The 18733-nt window shown below is 41.7% G+C and overlaps 1 protein-coding gene across 1 annotated transcript; it reads right to left on the bottom strand.

Moving 5' to 3' along the window:
- Nucleotides 1-9296: 9296 nt before the first annotated feature.
- Nucleotides 9297-18242, bottom strand: th2 (tyrosine hydroxylase 2; the record flags this gene model as incomplete). Its single annotated transcript, XM_083757779.1, has 12 exons — nt 9297-9456; nt 9740-9873; nt 11919-12014; nt 12547-12603; nt 12724-12793; nt 14270-14405; nt 15066-15211; nt 16920-16970; nt 17113-17180; nt 17400-17488; nt 17708-17891; nt 17997-18242. The coding sequence occupies 12 exons, from the start codon at nt 18240-18242 to the stop codon at nt 9297-9299; spliced, it is 1437 nt and encodes a 478-aa protein (XP_083613905.1).
- Between the last annotated feature and the right edge of the window lie 491 nt (nt 18243-18733).

The raw sequence follows: 18733 nt of genomic DNA, 5'->3' as shown, positions 1-18733 counted from the left end.
AATATCTTTAAAATAAATACATAAAAATAGCTGATCCACAAGACGGCAATGTGTTGCGATCTACAAGATTGCAAGCTTATAGATCGGGTACCTTCGCCAAATGTTCACCCCATCATAATAATATATCCTAGACCGGTGCCCGGCTGTAGAGCACAGAGTCGGCAACGACGGAAGTTGGAGATCCATGCCCCACCGGGCTATGCAATACCCGTTGTACCTCCATATATGGAGATTTCTGTATCTGTCTCTCTGTGTTCCTTTATTCCTATATATGGAGTTCTGTGTCAGGCATGCCCAAATATGGAATGTTGTGAGTGATGTCAGAACAGGCCAGCTCCATATATGGAGCCTCGGCAGGGGCCCTGTCCAGAGCCCGGGCAGAGGCCTTTTGGGGCGGTTCTGGACAACCGTGCGTCTGACTACACCGGGCACTGCACTCCCTGTGGCGGTGTGGAACGTGCGTGTCGAATTTGAAGTTGTTGGGACGAAAGGTTCTCGAGTTGCGTGCATTACAGACGTACACACAGACGTGGTCCATTTATAGATATAAGCTTAGTTAAAATATTATTAATCGAACCATGTCCAAAATATGCCCTTTTCTTGTGGGAACCCAAAGATGTGACTCTACATGTCTCTCTGTCTCCCACCTCGTGATTCGAGCCGCCACTTATGTCAATTGTGCAGCCTTTTATGGCAATAACCAACTTGTGTTTTTATTCCCCATCCAGATAGGGTTAGATACGGCTTCTCTTTCCATCTCGTTTGGATCCATCAGATACAAGAGCGATGACTAGTGCAGAGTGGACGCGATTATGGGATGTATGGCCGGGTCATCTTAAGCATGCATTAATTGTAATCTAATTAATTTCTCTGTTATTTTGACAGCCCTAGTGTGTGTGTGACTGTGTGTGTGTGTGTGTGTATGCTTGACTGCCACTTCAGGTCAGATTGGGATAGGGGTCGGGTGTAGGTCTAGGTTTCTGTGAGCCGCTAGCCAGCTTTTCTTTCTGTGAAGTGTTGCTTGTATCAGTAGTCTGTTCTGTTGTGATGTCCTGCCAAGAGTCTGAGGAGCGAGGCTGAGCCGGACTAAACAGGAATGTGCGAGCCCAGCACACGCACACACACACACACACACCGCCACTCTGCTGGTCAACATGATCACAGGTGTGTTCCCTTCCCTCGTTTGCTCTCTTTCTTTCGGTCTGTCTCTCTCTCTATTTCTCGCTATCCACACAGCGGGTGTCGTGTACTACAAACAGCTAGCTTCAATTACACCTGTGTGTGTGTGTGGCGTGCAGAGCGTATGCAACAGTCGAGCTCGGGAATTCCAGAAAGGTAGTACTCAAGAGTCCCAGTTAGTCTTTCAAGATTCAATCATTTATTTGCCATGTCAACAAGTTGATAGGAATTTGTCTTGGTTCATACTCAACATATACAGACAACCATAGATACACAAACAAGAAGGACAATACAAAAACCAGCAGCATAGGAAATTACATTCAGTTTTTTAAAGTGCTATATGCATATTTCTACGAGTTCAGATGTCTAATGGCTACGAGGTAAGTGCTATCTCTGAAGCGAGATGTTGAGCTCTTGATACTTCTATATCTCCTGCCTGATGGGAGGAGATTGAAGAGGTAATGTGCAGGATGGGAGTTGTCTGCAATGATTTTATTTGCCTTCCTAATTATTCTGGTGGAATAGAGTGAGGAAAGTGTACATCCAATGTTTTTTGATGCGCGACGTACTACTCTTTCCAGCTTTGATTTGTCTTGAGAGGTTGTGTGACCAAACCAGACAAGCATGGAGAAGGTAAGGACACTTTCAATAGTGGCCCTGTAGAAGTGAGTCATGGCTGCTTGGCTGACTTTAAACTTCTTAAGCTGCCGCAGGAAATAGAGACGATGTGTGTGTGTGTGTGTGTGGGGGGGGGGGGGGGGAGGACTCGTATCTTTTTCCTAAAGTCGATGAACATCTCTTTGGTTTTAGAGAGGTTAGAATCAAGTTGTAACTCTCACACCATCTCCACCAGCTCCTCTACTGCTCTGCGGTAGTCGGATTCAACCTTGTTGGTAATAAGACCTACTAAAGATGTGTCATCAGCAAACGTATACATCATAACTGTACTAAAGTGAGATTGACAGAAATGAGTATATAATGAGTAAATGAGTGGAGAAAGGACGCACCCCTGGGGGGGCCCAGTGTTTAGGAGCCTCGACAGCGAGACGAGAATAAGGATGCAGTCGTATTAAAGATGCGCATCGCGTGACAGCGGGTGTGAATAATTGTCAGCGGTCCATAGACATGAACGTGGAAGACGAGTAGCTTTATTTAATTGTGCCAGAAGCTGGTTGATACCCAGTGGCAGGACGTGGACTTGTCGTGCTGTCATGGGAAATCCACCACCACGACGAGGCATTTATGCATCCAGTAAGCTACGGAAACGTATTTAGGATGGAAAGATATTTAATTGACTTATTGTGGGAGACGGCCAATCACATATTTCCACAAATCCCTGACTTCCTACCGTGTGTGTGTGTGTGAGAGAGAGATGGCAGCAGGGTTCCTTTTGCTGGGGAGATCGGCCAACCTGAGGAGGGCAGCGGACTGACCTCATGCTTCCTTCTATGCATGATGAGTCCAAGCCACTTCTTTTCACCTTCCCCGGTTTGGACATATATCGCGTGGAAGGAACATGGTATTCCGACCAGTTCCTTTCCCTCAAATCAGGCGCCCTGGCTGGCCAGGGGGAGGTAGTTTAGAGACCAGGATTACTGCATGTTTTTGCCTTTTGCCTTTGCATATACGCCTGTAAGGTCGTCGGGGCTATAGGGCAAGTGCTATGGGCCAAAGTGGAGTCTGAAGAGGTGGGTTTTCAGACTACGGCGGGAGATTGGGAGTGAGGCTGCAGTTCTGATTGTAATGGGAAGTGCATTCCATAGTTTTGGAGCCAGAAGGGAGAAGAGTTTAGGGCGTGTGGTGTGTTTTCCCGGGTTTTTTAGTGATTGTACTTCCAGCTTCCCTGCGTCAGCTGATCTGAGTGCGTGGGAGGGTTTGTAGGGTTCGATCACACTTGCAAGATATGGGGGTGCCATACCTTTGGTTTGTTTTGAATGCCAGCATCAGAGTTTTGTAATCTGTGCGGGCAGCGACCGGGAGCCAATGAAGGGAGCGGAGAAGGGGGAGACGTGAGAATTTTGGCTGGTTGAAGACCAAGCGAGCTGCGGCATTTTGGATCAGTTGGAGAGGTTTTAGTGCCCATGCCGGTAGGCCAGTAAGGAGGGAGTTACAATAGTCAAGTTTTCGGCATGACTGATGTCTGGATAAGGAGCTGGGCTGTCTTGAGTGTACAGGGTTTGATGAGGTCTGGCCATATATGGAGTGTGTCTTGAGTGTGCAGGGTTTGATGAGGTCAGATCAACATATGGAATGTCAGAACAGGTCAGCTCCATATATGGAGATCTATAAGTGTTGCAGCGGCGTAGCGGCAGTGTCTTGAGTGTACAGGGTTTGAGGGCCCAGGTGGGGCCGGGCCTTCATTTCCGGGCCTGATGAGATCTCTAGTTTTCGCCGGCTGCACCAATACCCTTGGGGCAGGCCCGTCTAGAGTTTGAACGGACAGGTATCAGTCAAAAGGGAGACATCAAAGAACGGGTGGGGAGGATCAACACATGCAACGCATGGTCAGCTCCATATATGGAGATCTAAGGGTTTGGGTCAGATTGATGGCCGGCTCAATATATGCAGATCTATTGTAGATCCAGTCTTCTCCATGTATAGCTATTCAGGGTTTGATGAGGTCAGTGTCATGATCTTCATAATAGAGACGGCCATATACGGTGGTGAGGCGTGATGTCACGAGACGTGACCATATATTGAGGCAGGATGTCGCGAGGCATGACCTTATGGCGTGATATCACGAAGTGTGACCACCATATATGGAGGCGTGACGTACCAACGGGATGCAGGCTTTCATAGTAAATAACAATACAAAAAAAATGCATGTTAACCATATTAGTGTCATCCGTATTTTGGCAAATTTCTAACGAGCCTAAAATACATATGAATGACAATTTCGTCGACAAATAAAATCTAGACTAAAATGTTAGGGACTAGTGGAGAAGAGATCCAGTACAACTGGTTGTGCTCGGGTGTTGCACTCTGACAATAACAGATCTGCAAGCTCAGAACGCGTCGCAGTTGTGACCTTGCAGGGTCGGGTATTTTCAGCATTTTGTCGACAAAATTAACTACATTTAGTTGACTAATCTTATGTTTAGTCGACTAAAACAAAAATATTTCAGATGACTAAAATAAAAAATATATATATCGTTGCTGTCGTGTGTCGTTAAAAAATATAAGGTTTTCTTAATTTCCTTAAAAAATATATAATTTCCATTTTCTGAAAAATGAACATTTTGGAGTTAGATGGTTTCTTCCTGACAGCAACGATATTCAAAAGACTATGACTAAAACTAAAGAAAAATGAGCTGTCAAAATTAACACTGGTGGTCTGCACTGTATACATTTGTGTGTGTGTTATTAGGAATGAGGGGTTTTGGACCTTCGGCAGGAGACACTGACATCAGTGACATACTGACATACATGTGCAAGAAGCTTCAGTCTGCTTTTGTATCCTCTAACTGAAGGGTAATAAGGTTCTCAGTAAGGTGAGTGACAATTCAATCTCAAGAGACTAGTGCCTTTGTGATTCAAAATGACTCAAGGCCGCCATCTGATGGTTTGTAAACAGAATAACACAGTCTAAATGTTGTCAATCCACCTTTGAGGTTCTGCCTGTTGGGGAGAGACAAGCGCCCAAATTCTTAGGGCTCAGCACTCGAACCCAGTGGCTGCACCCGTGTCAAGTCACCTTTTTTAACCAGTGGTGGAAAGTAACTAAGTACATTTACTTAAGTACACTTTAGTTACTTTGGAGATTTTAATTTAGATTAGAAAACATACATTAACCATATATATATATTTCGGCCATTTGAAAATAGCAGATCTACAAGCTCACAATGCGTCGCGATGCATTGTGAGCTTGTAGATGGGCTATTATCAAATGATTTTGAACACATTTTTAACTTGTGAAATGGGACATTCTGCAATATGAGTTTTGGTGCCGATACTTTTGTACTTTTACTTGAGTAAATTCTTTAATACGGGACTTCTACTTGTAACGGAATACATCTACATTGCAGTATTTCTACTTTTACTTAAGTAAAACATTTGAGTGTACTTTTCCCACCACTGCCTTTAACCCTGTTCATAAAACCACTGGTCAAGCGTCATTCAAATTAACACGATGGGAATTGCTCCTTTTCTTTTGACAATCAAATCAAAGTCAAAAATTATAATCAAGAGAAATGAAAATGAAAATAAATATATACAAATAAACAGATTGGATTGTCTCGGGATGGAACCCTCAATCTAAAAAAAGAGAGAAAAGTAATACATTGATTGGATTGTGACGGGACAAACGGCCCTCTTCATAATCACCTTCTAGTACTTAACCCATTTTGGACTGAGGTCAATTAAAAAAAAAAGGCTTCAAGATACTAACATTTTTCTGAGAAACCCATGTTTCTATGTCACTTTTTTATGTCAAGGACCCCCAGAATTATCTCTATTGGGCCACGGACCCCCATCTCAAAATATGTAGTTCCAGGGACCCCCCCAGACGCCAAATTTTTGTTAAAAACGTTCGCTCTGAAATATATATTCAAAGATTTGCGCCACATTTTAACGATTAAAAAAAAAAAAACAGATCTACAAGCTCATAGTGCGCCATCGAGTGGTGCGCTACGAGCTTGTAGATCTGCTATTTTCCAATAGCTAAATTATAACATAATGTTTAAAACGCCGAAAGGGGTTCCCGACCCAAAATGGATTAACCATGATTTCCTGTTCAAATGTTATGGCCACCGACCTTCATGTTACCTCTCTTATGTACTCTGAAAGAAGCCATTGTTCTTTGCGTAAAGTTTGATCTCTAGAGGAGATGTGATAACAGAGAGTGAAATGGATCAAAGGGGAAGATCAGACGGTCTACACACTCCTCACCGGTTCCTCCTAATCTCCAGGGCCAATTCCCCCACTGCCCTGCCAGCTAAAGCTCAGGCTTCAAGAAAAAGGCAAGGAAATAAATAAAAAACTAACGAGGAGAATGATAGGAGTAGAAAATAAAGCGCAAGATTATAAAGCTCTTTGATTGAGGCTACAGGCTTTGATCTAATCTCGTGTCAGGTTTTGTTGTGCAGTGGTTTTCCCAGAATGAAGTGATTATGTTGATCTCTGATGAGTACAAAGAGTCATTATCGTTCACTGTGTATTGTTGTCGATTGAATAATCTTCCAAAGATGAAGGAATGACAAAGTTCTTCATTGAGCAATCAACCCCATTCTCAGACAGTCCTTATAGTCATGTAATGTCCATATACGGATCTGCGCTAAACATAAGGGCGACACACAAATAAGTATACCTTTGGACTTTGGCCTACTGTGTGTAGAGGCTTCCCTTGTGTATGTTTCATTAAACATTCTGGGCGGGAACCCCGTTTGGTGTTAGCATTATACTATGCTTTAGATATTGAAAAATAGCAGATCTACGAGCTTGTAGGTCTGCTATTTTTGAAAAATCGAAGAACGACTGACATAGAAACATAGCTTTTTCAGAAAACTATCAGGATGTAGAAGACATTTTCAGAATTTGATCTCGGGTCAAAATCGGTTAAGGTCGATTCATACTTTGTCGTACGACAGACATCTTCACACACTAGGTTTTACAACGCAACGCATCGGGATCTTGTGTAAAAATCGGCTATTTTCGGCACACAACACCGCCATACGACGGAGCATAAATTAGGCATTATTCGTGGGGGCCTATATAGCCAGAGGACAAGGTGAACCTCACGACCCTCTTTCTTTCCAGCTCGGAGAGAGGAGAGAGAGGTGTCCAAGCCAAGGTAGCGATGGAGCGGTCCATGACATCAACAAAGGAAACACTTATGGTCGGAGGCAGGATGATACAGCATTTGGGATTTGTGGCGAGTGTGCTAGGCACAAGAATCTCAGCTGGAACGCTCGCTAGTCATCTTATCGCCATGGTAACTGGCTTTTGTTTAGAGCTCAGCAGATTTTGGATCCCAGCAGCGGTTTCATGGGGGATTTGTGGATTTGAGTGTGCTGGATGTAGAACGAGATACTAAGAAATTATTAAGTGTTTGACTTCTGGTCGGGGAAAGTGGATGTGTGTGTGTGTGTGTGTGTGTGTGTGTGTGTGTGTGTGTGTGTGTGTGTGTGTGTGTGTGTGTGTGTGTGTTTGTGCACACCAGTCAAGCAGTAGATCACTCTTTTCCCTCTCTCGCTCTCTCTCTCCCGTTCTTCCTCCCTCTCTCTCGCTCTCTCCCATTTTCTCTCTGCTCTCTGCAAACGGAGAGGCTTGGGTTTCCCAGAGAGGCTGAAGGCGGGCTTGATTTACTATACAGTGGAATTATGGGAAAGGAAGGGCTTCCCACACATGCTGGACCACTGGAGGCCTCTCACCCGCCACCATGTAAGGGCTAACTTAACTTCTAAAAGGCTTTACGAGCACTGCAGACCGACTCCGTCATACGTGTTCATCGATCAACCCAATTCGAGGCTCGATTCCAGGGGACGTTTCTCACACGAAGAGCAAAAAGCTTAAAAAGGACGGAAGTTGCATCCGTCACAGGCGGCCGAGCGGCCTCGCTCAACCGCCCCGCGGGCTCCTGTGAGGTCGTGGTGACCTGGCAAAAATAACTGATGCACTCATGGGGCCCCAGTGTTGGCGCTCGAGCCTTGACCAACACAGGGAACACGATACTTAAATCATTCATAATTAGCTCCTTCCTTTTGCTTAATAACACGCGAAGACAAATGGCTTCCAAGATATGTTCCAAATGGAAACAGTCGGTTTGGAATTAGATGCTAGAGAAATGCATGTCCTGCATTGTAGTGGTCTAGTCTCTCTCTCGCGCTCTCTGTCTCTGTCTCTCTGTGTGTCTTCTCTTTCGGTTTTTCATCAGTATGACAAACATCTGTGTATTATCTTAAATCGTTTTCTGTAACTAAACACTTTATTTTGCTGTGATATTCTTTGGTGATTGTCATGAAAATAAACCATCTTACACTCTCCACAATACATAATAAAATAAACCATCTTACACTCTCCACAATACATAATACAATAAACCATCTTACACTCTCCACAATACATAATAAAATAAACCATCTTACACTCTCCACAATACATAATAAAATAAACCATCTTACACTCTCCACAATACATAATAAAATAAACCATCTTACACACTCCACAATACATAATAAAATACATGATTACAAGACCTTGTTCATCGCTATGATGATTATACTTTCAGCAGTTCCCACCTGTTGCCCATGTAGTCTGTAGTGCAATTATTCCACGGGACAAAATATATGGCCTTGTTCTTGACACAATATCTGCCCAAAGTTAAGTGTCATATGGGCAGTGGTGTAAAGTAACTAAGTACATTAATTTAAGTACTGTACTTAAGTACAGTTTTGAGGTATTTGTACTGTACTTGAGTATTTCCAATACTTTTACTTCTACTCTACTACATCTCGGATCCAAATGTTATACTTTTACTCCACTACATTTATTTGAAAACTTTAGTTACTAGTTACTTTGTAGATTTAGATTATTATCACAAAAAATACCTGTACATTAACCACTTCAGCCCTATACATTTCGGCCTTTTGAAAATAGCCGACCTACAAGCTCACAATGCACCGCGATGCCACGCATTGTGTGCTTGTAGCTCTGCTATTTTCAAAATATTATTTTTTACATATTTGAAAACTTGAAATGAGACATTCTGCATATTGAGTACTTTAACTTTTGGCACTTTTGGCCCTCCAGCAAGGGAATACTTATGTTACTTTTACTCGGGTACATTTTGTATTCCGGACTTTTACGTAACAAATAGTATTTCCATATTACAGTATTGATACTTAACCCATTTTGGTGTTAGCATTATGTTATGCTTTAGCTATTGAAAAATTGCAGATCTACAAGCTCATAGCGCGCCACCGAGTGGCGCACTACGAGCTTGTAGGTCTGCTATTTTTGAAAAATCGAAGAACGACTGACATAGAAAAATGGCTTTTTCAGAAAACTGTCAGGATGTAGAAGACATTTTTAGAATCTGATCTCAGGTCAAAATTGGTTAACATTTGAGTCGTTTTCCCAGCACTGTCCACATAATGGGCAACTCTGTGTACTCCCTGAGGTCAGCCCAGCTTCTCCATGGCACACTGGAGCGTTTTCAGGTCCTCTCTCATCTGGGTCAGCATGCCCTGGATCTTAGCGGGCTCATCCAGAACCTCCACGGTACATGTGAACGGGTCGTACCGCACCGAGAACGGCCGCTTGATTGTGGCGGTGTACTTCCTAAGAGGAGAAGCGTGGACATTACAGGCAGATGTGAAGCGTCGCATAATATTACAGATGCATTTGTATAGTGCATTACGTCGGACTAACAGAAATACTAAAAGATGCTTTCACCCAAACGGCAATTCGACATTTGGACGACAAAATAAATAACACTCTCACGGACATAAGCGACTTAATTTGAGCAATGTTGAATGACAATTAAGTTACTTGTGTTGAGTTATACTTTTAAAACCGGAATATGGAATACTTCATATATATATATATATATATATATATATACCTCAACTTAACCTTGGCATCGTCAAAGCTCTCTGATACAAAGTACACTGGCTGGTAGGCTTGATCCTGATAAGGCTGAACTGCAGTCTCCTCTGGGTTGAAAGGCTTATACTCCGGCTCGTTGGACAGGGCGTACTGGAACACAAATTCAAGATGGTCATTGTAGCAAAGTATATCCCCCCAACCCCCTTTTTTCCCCTCACTGTATATTAGGCTGTCCCAGAACATTCAGGGTTCGAACGTTCGCTCGTTAGGGTCGGCACTCGAATCTTAATTAATGGGCTTGAACCATTCAGGGTTTTTTTTTCGTTTTGTTATTTTTTATATATTAAATAATGTATTATTATTATTATTTTACTCAAAAATATGCAATATGAATAATAAGAGTACTATGTTCATGTTGTGTTTACAATCATTTGAAAGTCCTGCATGACAGCAGAAGAGACAAACACAGTGACACTTCTGAGAGTAGCCTACACAGGTGGAACAAATTAAAGAACGAGAGACAGCTAACGAGCAAGCTATATTGTCGTCTTAGCTGCCTGCCAGAATTACTGAGACATTGAAGCATTTTTGTTCTGACAAAAAATATGGACAGTCGTACAGGTAATAATATACAGTGTATATTATCTTTTCCCTTTTTACCTCATTTATGATGATTTCCTGTTTTTTGTTATATAGAAGTGTATATACGTCTCTAAATGTTCTGATGAATTGAAAATGGTGGACCCTATTGTGAAGTGTAATGCTTTATGGTGTCGTCCACAGTTAACATACTGTTAATATTTAAATCAATCGATCGAGAGGTTTCAACAACTTTCAAATGCATTTAGTTATACTTATATTAACTGTATGAACTTAAATACAAATACATGACAATACTAGTCATTAAGCTAGTAATAATATAGATGAAGTAATTAAAGCGGGTCATGTTTGTAAGTTTGGAAATGGAACAGGTGAAATCAATAATATATCACTATTTGGATATTAACCAATAACCAGCAGGCTGCATTAAATGATTGTGGGCCCCGGCACGGCATGATGTATGGCCCTATATTTTGGCAAGGTTTCAGCCAGATCTGAGTGTCCTTCACTTCCATTATATGATAGCAGTGGTTTTCAACCTTTTTCATATCAAGGTCCATTATTTATTCAGCATTTGGGCCATGGACCACCATTTGACAAGGTTTATAATATAATATAATATTCGGTTGTCGCAGGATAAGATTTTGTCCACATTTCCATGCTGTATTGATGTGGTAAGAGATACAGTAACAGGCAAACGTTATAAAGAAATAACAATTATTCTGTGTAGACTTCTTGTAAATCAAGTAATGCAGATGATTTGACAATAATGTAACTCTTGAGAGTGTAAAAAGGAAACCAATGGACCCATACGGGTCAAGTGTCCATTTGGTTACCAACTCTCCATCATTGGGCCAATATTTAGTTCAGTGACCATGCGGCTAAAAAGCTGTGTTCATGTTCACTCTTGTATTGGAAATAATAGACTCCAACCTGCTTTCTAGTCTCCTAAAAGGCCGGCCACCCACTTCATGCAGATTAGATACGGGAAGTACACGGCATTGGTGGACCCAGAGGGACATGTAACTCCAAATCCTAACAATGTTAGTGCCATATGCTTCAATCAGTGTTGTTTTCGTCGACTAAAACTAAGACGCAAAATGTTCGTCGACTACCTTTTTTCACTGACGAAAACTAAATAGAAACTAAATGAAAACTACCGGTAAGCTATGGTGACTAAAACTAAGACTAAATATATCGACAATTTCGTCAAGAAATAAAAACTAGACTGAAATGTTAGGAAGGGACTAGGGGACAAGAGATCCAGTGTAAGTCTTTTTACACTTGGTTGCAGGCTGAAAATAGCCGATCTACAAGTGTAAAATCAGCCATTATGACGGCATCAAGGCCCGCCAAAATACATTTTAGTCGACTAAATTAACCGTAGATTTAGTCGACTAAAATCTTATATTTAGTCGACTAAAACTAGACTAAACACTAAGACATTCCAGGTGACTAAAATGTGACTGAAACTCAATAAACGATTCAAAAGACCATGCAGGACTAAAACTAAAATCAAAATGTGTCGCCAAAAACAACACTGGCTTCAATGAGGTGTGCTTTATCAAAGGAAAGCGTCAAATGAATACACTCACCACTAGCTCTCCATAGGAGGACAGGAGGCCAGCGCCGTACGCTTTGACCGTTCCATTCTGCTTACAGAGTCCAAACTCCACAGTAAACCAATACAACTGTGAGGGAGAGGTCAACACCAGAGGGACATATTTATCCATGTATCGTATCATGAATGGGAATGAAGACATACAACATTCAGCTATTTTTTACTTTGGTCACTAGATGGCGGCAAAGATCTGTCATTCTAATGGTTATATCTCTAAAAAACATAAATTCAACACAGTTGGTTTATTGTTTTTTCTATTAGCATGTGGTTTTGTTTTGGTCTACACTCTACATGAAGGGAAAAGTACTGAATAGTACTAATCTATTATTTTTGTAACCCATTTTTCACCCGTGTCAATTATCTAACACCCTCGGCCAACCTAGTCCCCATATATGGGGGACATGGGGAGAGCAACAGACTTTAACTCATGCTTCCTTCATGCCTGAGTGTCCAAGTTGCTCCTTTACACCTGACAGGGGGGAGTTTCCCTGGTTGTACGTAGGAAGGAACACGTTATTCCAACCAGTTCCTTTCCCCTCCATCAGGCCCCCGAGCTGGCCCCACCAATAGTACTAATCTGAGAGTGCACATGATCATCTTACTGTTGAGAGTTTCTCAATGTCTTCATCTGATGCTCCGAGAGATGCAAGTCCAATCTCCTGGAATGTTAAATATTCAAAGTGGCCCATGTTAAATCAAATGTAACAGATTAAATCTCAGTTAGGCTATACATCAAATGGGAGGGGAGAGGGAAAAAAACTAATCAACAGTGCGTTTACCTGAGAAAACTGGGCAAATTCTTTATCTGCAAGCATGGGAATATGGCCAAGTAGTTCATGGCAGCAGTCCCTGTTATAGAGGATTGAGCATGAAAGTTGAATTAAATAATAGAGAGTAAGCACATGCATCACTTTTCTACCGGGACATGCCCCCTCATCTAGACTGAGTGGCCAAACATTGAGCAGCATGGAGCGTTGGAGTTTGGAAGCGCTTGTTGGAAATCCCTCAGCGGTACCACCTGTTTCTAAATGTCACATAATGCAGGAGGCAGTAGGACGTTGTGTTATTGAAAACGAGCACTTCCAAATTCTGACACAAAAACAGTCGCCTGCACAGAATCTATTGACAGAACAGTCTACGGTGGATTTTTATGAAACAAAGACAGAATGGATAATTCTAGCCATGGTTCATGACTCTCGTATTCATACGAGAGTCATGAAGAAACTTCACCCTGTTTTTTGCGCTCGCTGCATTTACAAGATTTCCGTATATATAAACATTCAGATTTCAAATATAAAGTACTCACAATTTGTCCCACGGGTGTTAGTTAGTAGCAGCTCCAGCGATTAGAATTTCTGCATCCCGCGTTGTTTAATAAAAAGCATTTTTATCCGAGGTGTTATTTTGCCATTGGCTTTCAACTACGCGCCCCTATCGGTCGGGAGGAGGGTGGCACTCGGTGTGTTCGATATAGGTACGCTGACCGCCCTGCCAATACAGACTAATAGGCGAGTGCACTCCCGGTGTGCAACTGTGGATTTCCCAAACGAACCCCGTTTGAAAAAAGTAGCCGGGGAGCTCGGACAAAAATGCTTTTTATTAAACAACGCGGGACGCAGCAATTCTAATCGCTGGCGCTGCTACTAACTAACACCCGTGGGACACTTTGTGAGTACTTTATATTTGAAATCTGAATGTTTATATATACGGAAATCTTGTAAATGCAGCGAGCGCAAAAAACAGGGCAAAGTTTCTGCATGACTGTCATGATAATCATCATGGCAGTCATGTTCCAGGGCTAGGATAATTCAAGCTTTCAGCAAAGCTGCAATGTTGGTGAGTTTAATGTTGCTTAATGCAGTCAGTTAGAACTTTTCTGTTTGATTGATTGATTACTTTATTGAAAATTCGTTCAAACTGATACAGGCACAAGAGCAGGCTTGTTTCCATTGTGGTGCTTTTGGGGAAAGGTGACAGGGAGCAAACAATACAATATTTGCCTGATGAAGACCTATAGTAGGTCAAAACGTTGCAATTTTTGTTGCCTCTAAATAAAGTAATTAAGTCTCTGAGCTCTAGAAACTAGTGTGCGGATGTTCTTTCTCTTCGTTGATGTTAGCAACAATACAAAACACAGACAAAAAACTAAATACCGTGGTATTTTGCCCTTGTCAATGCCAGAAAGTAGTTTTTTTGCCACTCAGTGTGGCGTTCTAGCATAATTTCCAGGTACGATGATGTCACGAGCATAGCATATTAAAAGTGAAGGCACCATAAGGAACAGATCAAAAAGTGAGATGGATTCCCAGTGCGAGGCGGACTCACGGTTCAGGGGAGTGCATCGGTGCCGAGGCATGGCGCATGTACTGTGTGCACTGGAACACCCGGAAGGCCAGACTGGACAGGAAGTCCTTGGCAGACAGGAGCCCTGACACTGGACGTAGCTGGAAGCCTGTTTTCTCTGGGGAGAGAGAGAGCGGGGCGATCAGCCATGGTGATGCCTAATTCATGGTCCGTTGCGTTATGGTGTCGGACGCCGAAAATAGCAGACCTACAAGCTCACAACGTGTCACATCTGCGACGCGATGTTGTGAGCTATTATATATCAATCGGACCTAACATTGAAACTTCTTGTGTCATGATTCATTATACCGGACACAGTAACATGCAGGATTTGTGTTTGATAAGAATATGTATAAGCTACTCAACCATTCTTGGGATGAATGGTTTTGACTTTATAAATTGATCTTTTGCACCATGCACACAGGTGCTCACAGACACGGAATAGTCTCACTGAATATCAGCCTTTTTCATTTCAAGGACCTCCAGTTTGACATGTATTATGCCCAAATTTGACCCCCCCATTAGGCCAATCTGGGAGTGTACACATGGAAGAAAAGAGGAAGGGACAAGTAAGGGCTCATTTGGTTCCGTTAATAGTCTCAAGAGTTACAGATCTGTAAGCAGTGGTGTAATCTATACTGTTATATGTATATGCTGTATATGGACTAGTTCCTGCGGGGGTCGCTAGGGTCCACAATGAGATTGAGAACCACCGCAGAGCTCCCTCTCTCTGTCTCTCTGTCTTCCCCCCCCCCCCCCCCCCCCCTATACAGCATACCTTTCAGAAAGGCAGAGACGTCGCAAAGCTGCGGGATGCTGTCCTCTCCGTAGCCACACTCGCTCTCCAGTTGCTGTAGGCCGTCTAGGAACTGCCTGCACGCCAGGCTGGGGTAGATGGCCCTCAGGGTGCGGTACACCTCCCTCCTTTAACATGCCACATAGCAGCAACGCAGACTAGGGGTCATCAATATGCCCCAGTCAACAAGCCACGTTCAACCCAGATTTGGCTCAAACAAGGGGTTACATTTATTTCGCTCATATATATGCCACTAAAATGTGAAACGCTCTGTACAGAATACCAACAGCCGTTAAGACATGTTGTGAATCCCTAGACTCCTTCCAAACCGCTCTCAGAGAGCACTTACGGGCGGCTGCAATTCGAAACTGGCCACTGTAAAAATTAAAAGTCCCCCCCCCCCCTATTTTTCAATTTGTCTGTGTATTTGAAAATTATTATTATTTTGCATATTTGTATGTCTTTAAATGTGCTCATTCTGCAATTCTCAATCAATCAATACACAGACAAAATTGGTTCTGTGGCAAATTCTAGATTTTGTTTTTTTACACACGACCACACCATTTATGTCCTTATTTTGATCAAGACACAATGAATTAGCCTCTACTGAATGCAGAGTTTGAATACCGTACGTACAGTATGACACTGATTTACTACCAGACTATGTATGGCACATTATAGGAGTCCACCGGTACAGTGGTTCTCAGACATTTTATTTTCAAGGAGGACTCCCATAACTTTTTGGTTCTTGAGCCCATGAGCCAGAGCTCCAAAATTGGAAAGTTAATTATGAGTGGGCAAAACCAAACCATATACCTATTAGATTGTTATCACCATGAAACCTCCCCAATTGGGTAATTACACGAAGACAATGATTTATTGTATTACAAATTTTACATTTTTAAATATGCAAATGAGGCTTTATGTAGGAAAATATGCAAAATAAATTAATCGGAAATATGAAAAAGCTACTACTGTGGAAGGGTTATCATGTATTAATTTACTTGTATTGATCCTATAAACAATTGTATATAGATATACAATGACACGCACAAACAATAGAGACAACACCGTGGCGTGTGTGTGTGTGTGCGTGTGTGTGTGCGTGTGTGTGTGTGTGTGTGTGTGTGTGTGTGTGTGTGTGTGTGTGTGCATGCGTGCGTGCGTGTGTGTGTGTGTGTGTGTTTTTTTTTTTAATAATAATTAAGAACAAAATGTAGGAAACAAAAAATAAATGGGCCCATAAAAAAGGGATCCAATAAAAATGTGTCCGTGACAGTGTTGTTTTTGGCAGCACATTTAGATTTTAGTTTTACTCATTGTCTCTTGAATATAGTTTTCATTTGGTTTTAGTCATATAGTCACCCGGAATGTTTTGGTGTCTAGTTTTAGTCGACTAAATATCGTGAGATTTTAGTCGACTAAAGGCGGGCCTTGATGCCATCGAAAGTCCTAATTTTACACTTGCTGAAAATAGCAGATCTATACTGCTGAGCTTGTAGATCGGCTATTTTCAGCATGCAACCAAGTGTAAAATGACTTATACTGGATCTCTCGTCCACTAGTCCCTCCCTAACATTTTAGTTTAGTTTTTATTTGTCGACGAAATTGTCGGTATATTTAGTCTTCATGGTTTTAGTCATAGCTTAGTTTTCATTTAGTTTCCATTTAGTTTTCGTCAGTGAAAAAAGGTATAGTCGACGAACATTTTTTGTCTTAGTTTTAGTCGACGAAATCAACACTTGTCCGTGATGGGCTATATGGTGTGTATATATATATATATATATATATATATATATATATATATATATACCATTGTGTAGAAAGGAATCTCACCATGTGGCTGTTTCTTCTGCTGTGTAGTCCACTCTGGGTAGTGGGTCACCCCTGCAAGCATTGGGAAAGAGAACAGATGCTGAACAAAATAATGCTTGCATGGATGTTGGTGCTGCCTTATTAATTGAACGAAGTTGCACCACGCAGCAGCCATTTATGCCCTGCAGGGTTTTGTTTTGGGTTTTTGACTTACTGTTTGTAGTTGAGGGCCAGCTCAGTTATGAAAGCTCTTCTTTTCCTGTATTCCGAGTCACTGAATCCCTGCAAAGCAAATTTGTTGTAACAACATAATTCATATATAATATTCACACGATGGATATTTTTTATACTTTGGAATGTGATACAGTATATGTGATGTGAAAGCAAAATGGCCACAATGTGAATGATCAAATTAAGGGGATATATATGTTTTATTATCCACAAAATATATAGCAGTAAAACAAATTTTGATGTAGAGGGAAATATATAGGCTATACTAACTGGATGCTCCTGGTCCATATCTGGGTCAAATTTTGTTATCAGCAGGTTGCATTTGTCCAGATCTTTTATCCTTCTGGGAAACCAGGGAACTGTGAAAGAGAATATATGAATTGGCTTAGCATATACTGGCTTACATGCACTTTATAGGCTTATGTGGTAACCAAATAAAGTACATAAAGAAGATATTGATGTATGCACTAATGGCATTGACAAATCATAAAACGTAATTAATGTCTACAATGTAAATGATGTAATAGTATAGTCGTAGCCCATATCTAAAGACAGAGGACATAGGCTATATAGCCTACCTCTCTCCTCTGGGATCGTGCGAACATCTTCAGCCACTCTTTTGAGTGAGTTGATGAATATGTCAAGGTCAGCGCTGTGCACTTCACATCTCATGAAGAACTCCAGGTCTGATGATGTGTGTACGCTGTTCTTTGTCCTCCTTCCAGGCCGACTTTCAATGTGTAGAAGTTTTGCTTCAAATGTCTAAAAAAAAAAAAACAGATATAGGCGAGAATGTTTAAGAATCACAACAATACAATTAATCAATATATTGTTTTACAAACCTCTTTAGACTTTCTTTTTTTTTACCTCGAATATCTTTCCGGTCTTGAAAAAAGATGCGTTCTTTTCATTGCTGAGCGCAAAGAGGATGTTCAGTGTGACCCTGCCGTGTTTCTCTTCGAAAACCAAGTTGTCTCCCGATCCGCACCTTGATGATGGCCCCGGAGGGGAAGAAGAGACACTTGCTGCACGCTCCTTGCGTGCGTCTTCAATCAGGCTCTGCCTTCTGCCGTTAAACGGTCCATTCTGCGCCACACTCTGCTCCGTCTTCATTTTTCGTCCGCCCGAAGAGCAGGTTTCAAGATAATAATAACAATGTTGTATAGCCAGAGGATATATATCCCCCAATCCCCCCTTCTTCTCGAAGTGTAATGTGCCGACAGACCTCTGCAATGTGCCAAAAGCACGGGCAGGTTTATAATGCTACCATGTCATCCGAATTCTTTATGGAAATCAGTTGTTACGCAAATCAATCCAATCCGCACGTCTGAATTTGTTTGTTCGGTGGTTCATTTGCGTCACTCATCATCATGCCAGCCTTTTTTCATTGTCTATAAGATTAGCACACTTTAACTGCAATTCAGCTATTCAAATATGTAGCTAATCACATTAAGTCACTGTCACCCAGTAGGCCTTTTTGAACTGCTGAACTGTTCTAAAACAGAACAAGATTTTACTTTCGTCACAAAATAATTTCGTTTTTTTAGCATTGGACTTAGACTTACAATATATAAATAACAAGACCTGCAAGTATTGCCTCTTGA

Source organism: Protomyctophum parallelum (assembly GCF_964188405.1).
Source record: "Protomyctophum parallelum genome assembly, chromosome: 22".
NCBI lineage: Eukaryota > Metazoa > Chordata > Actinopteri > Myctophiformes > Myctophidae > Protomyctophum > Protomyctophum parallelum.
Note: the sequence above shows the minus strand (reverse complement) of the source record. Positions and strands in the feature narration are given on the sequence as shown.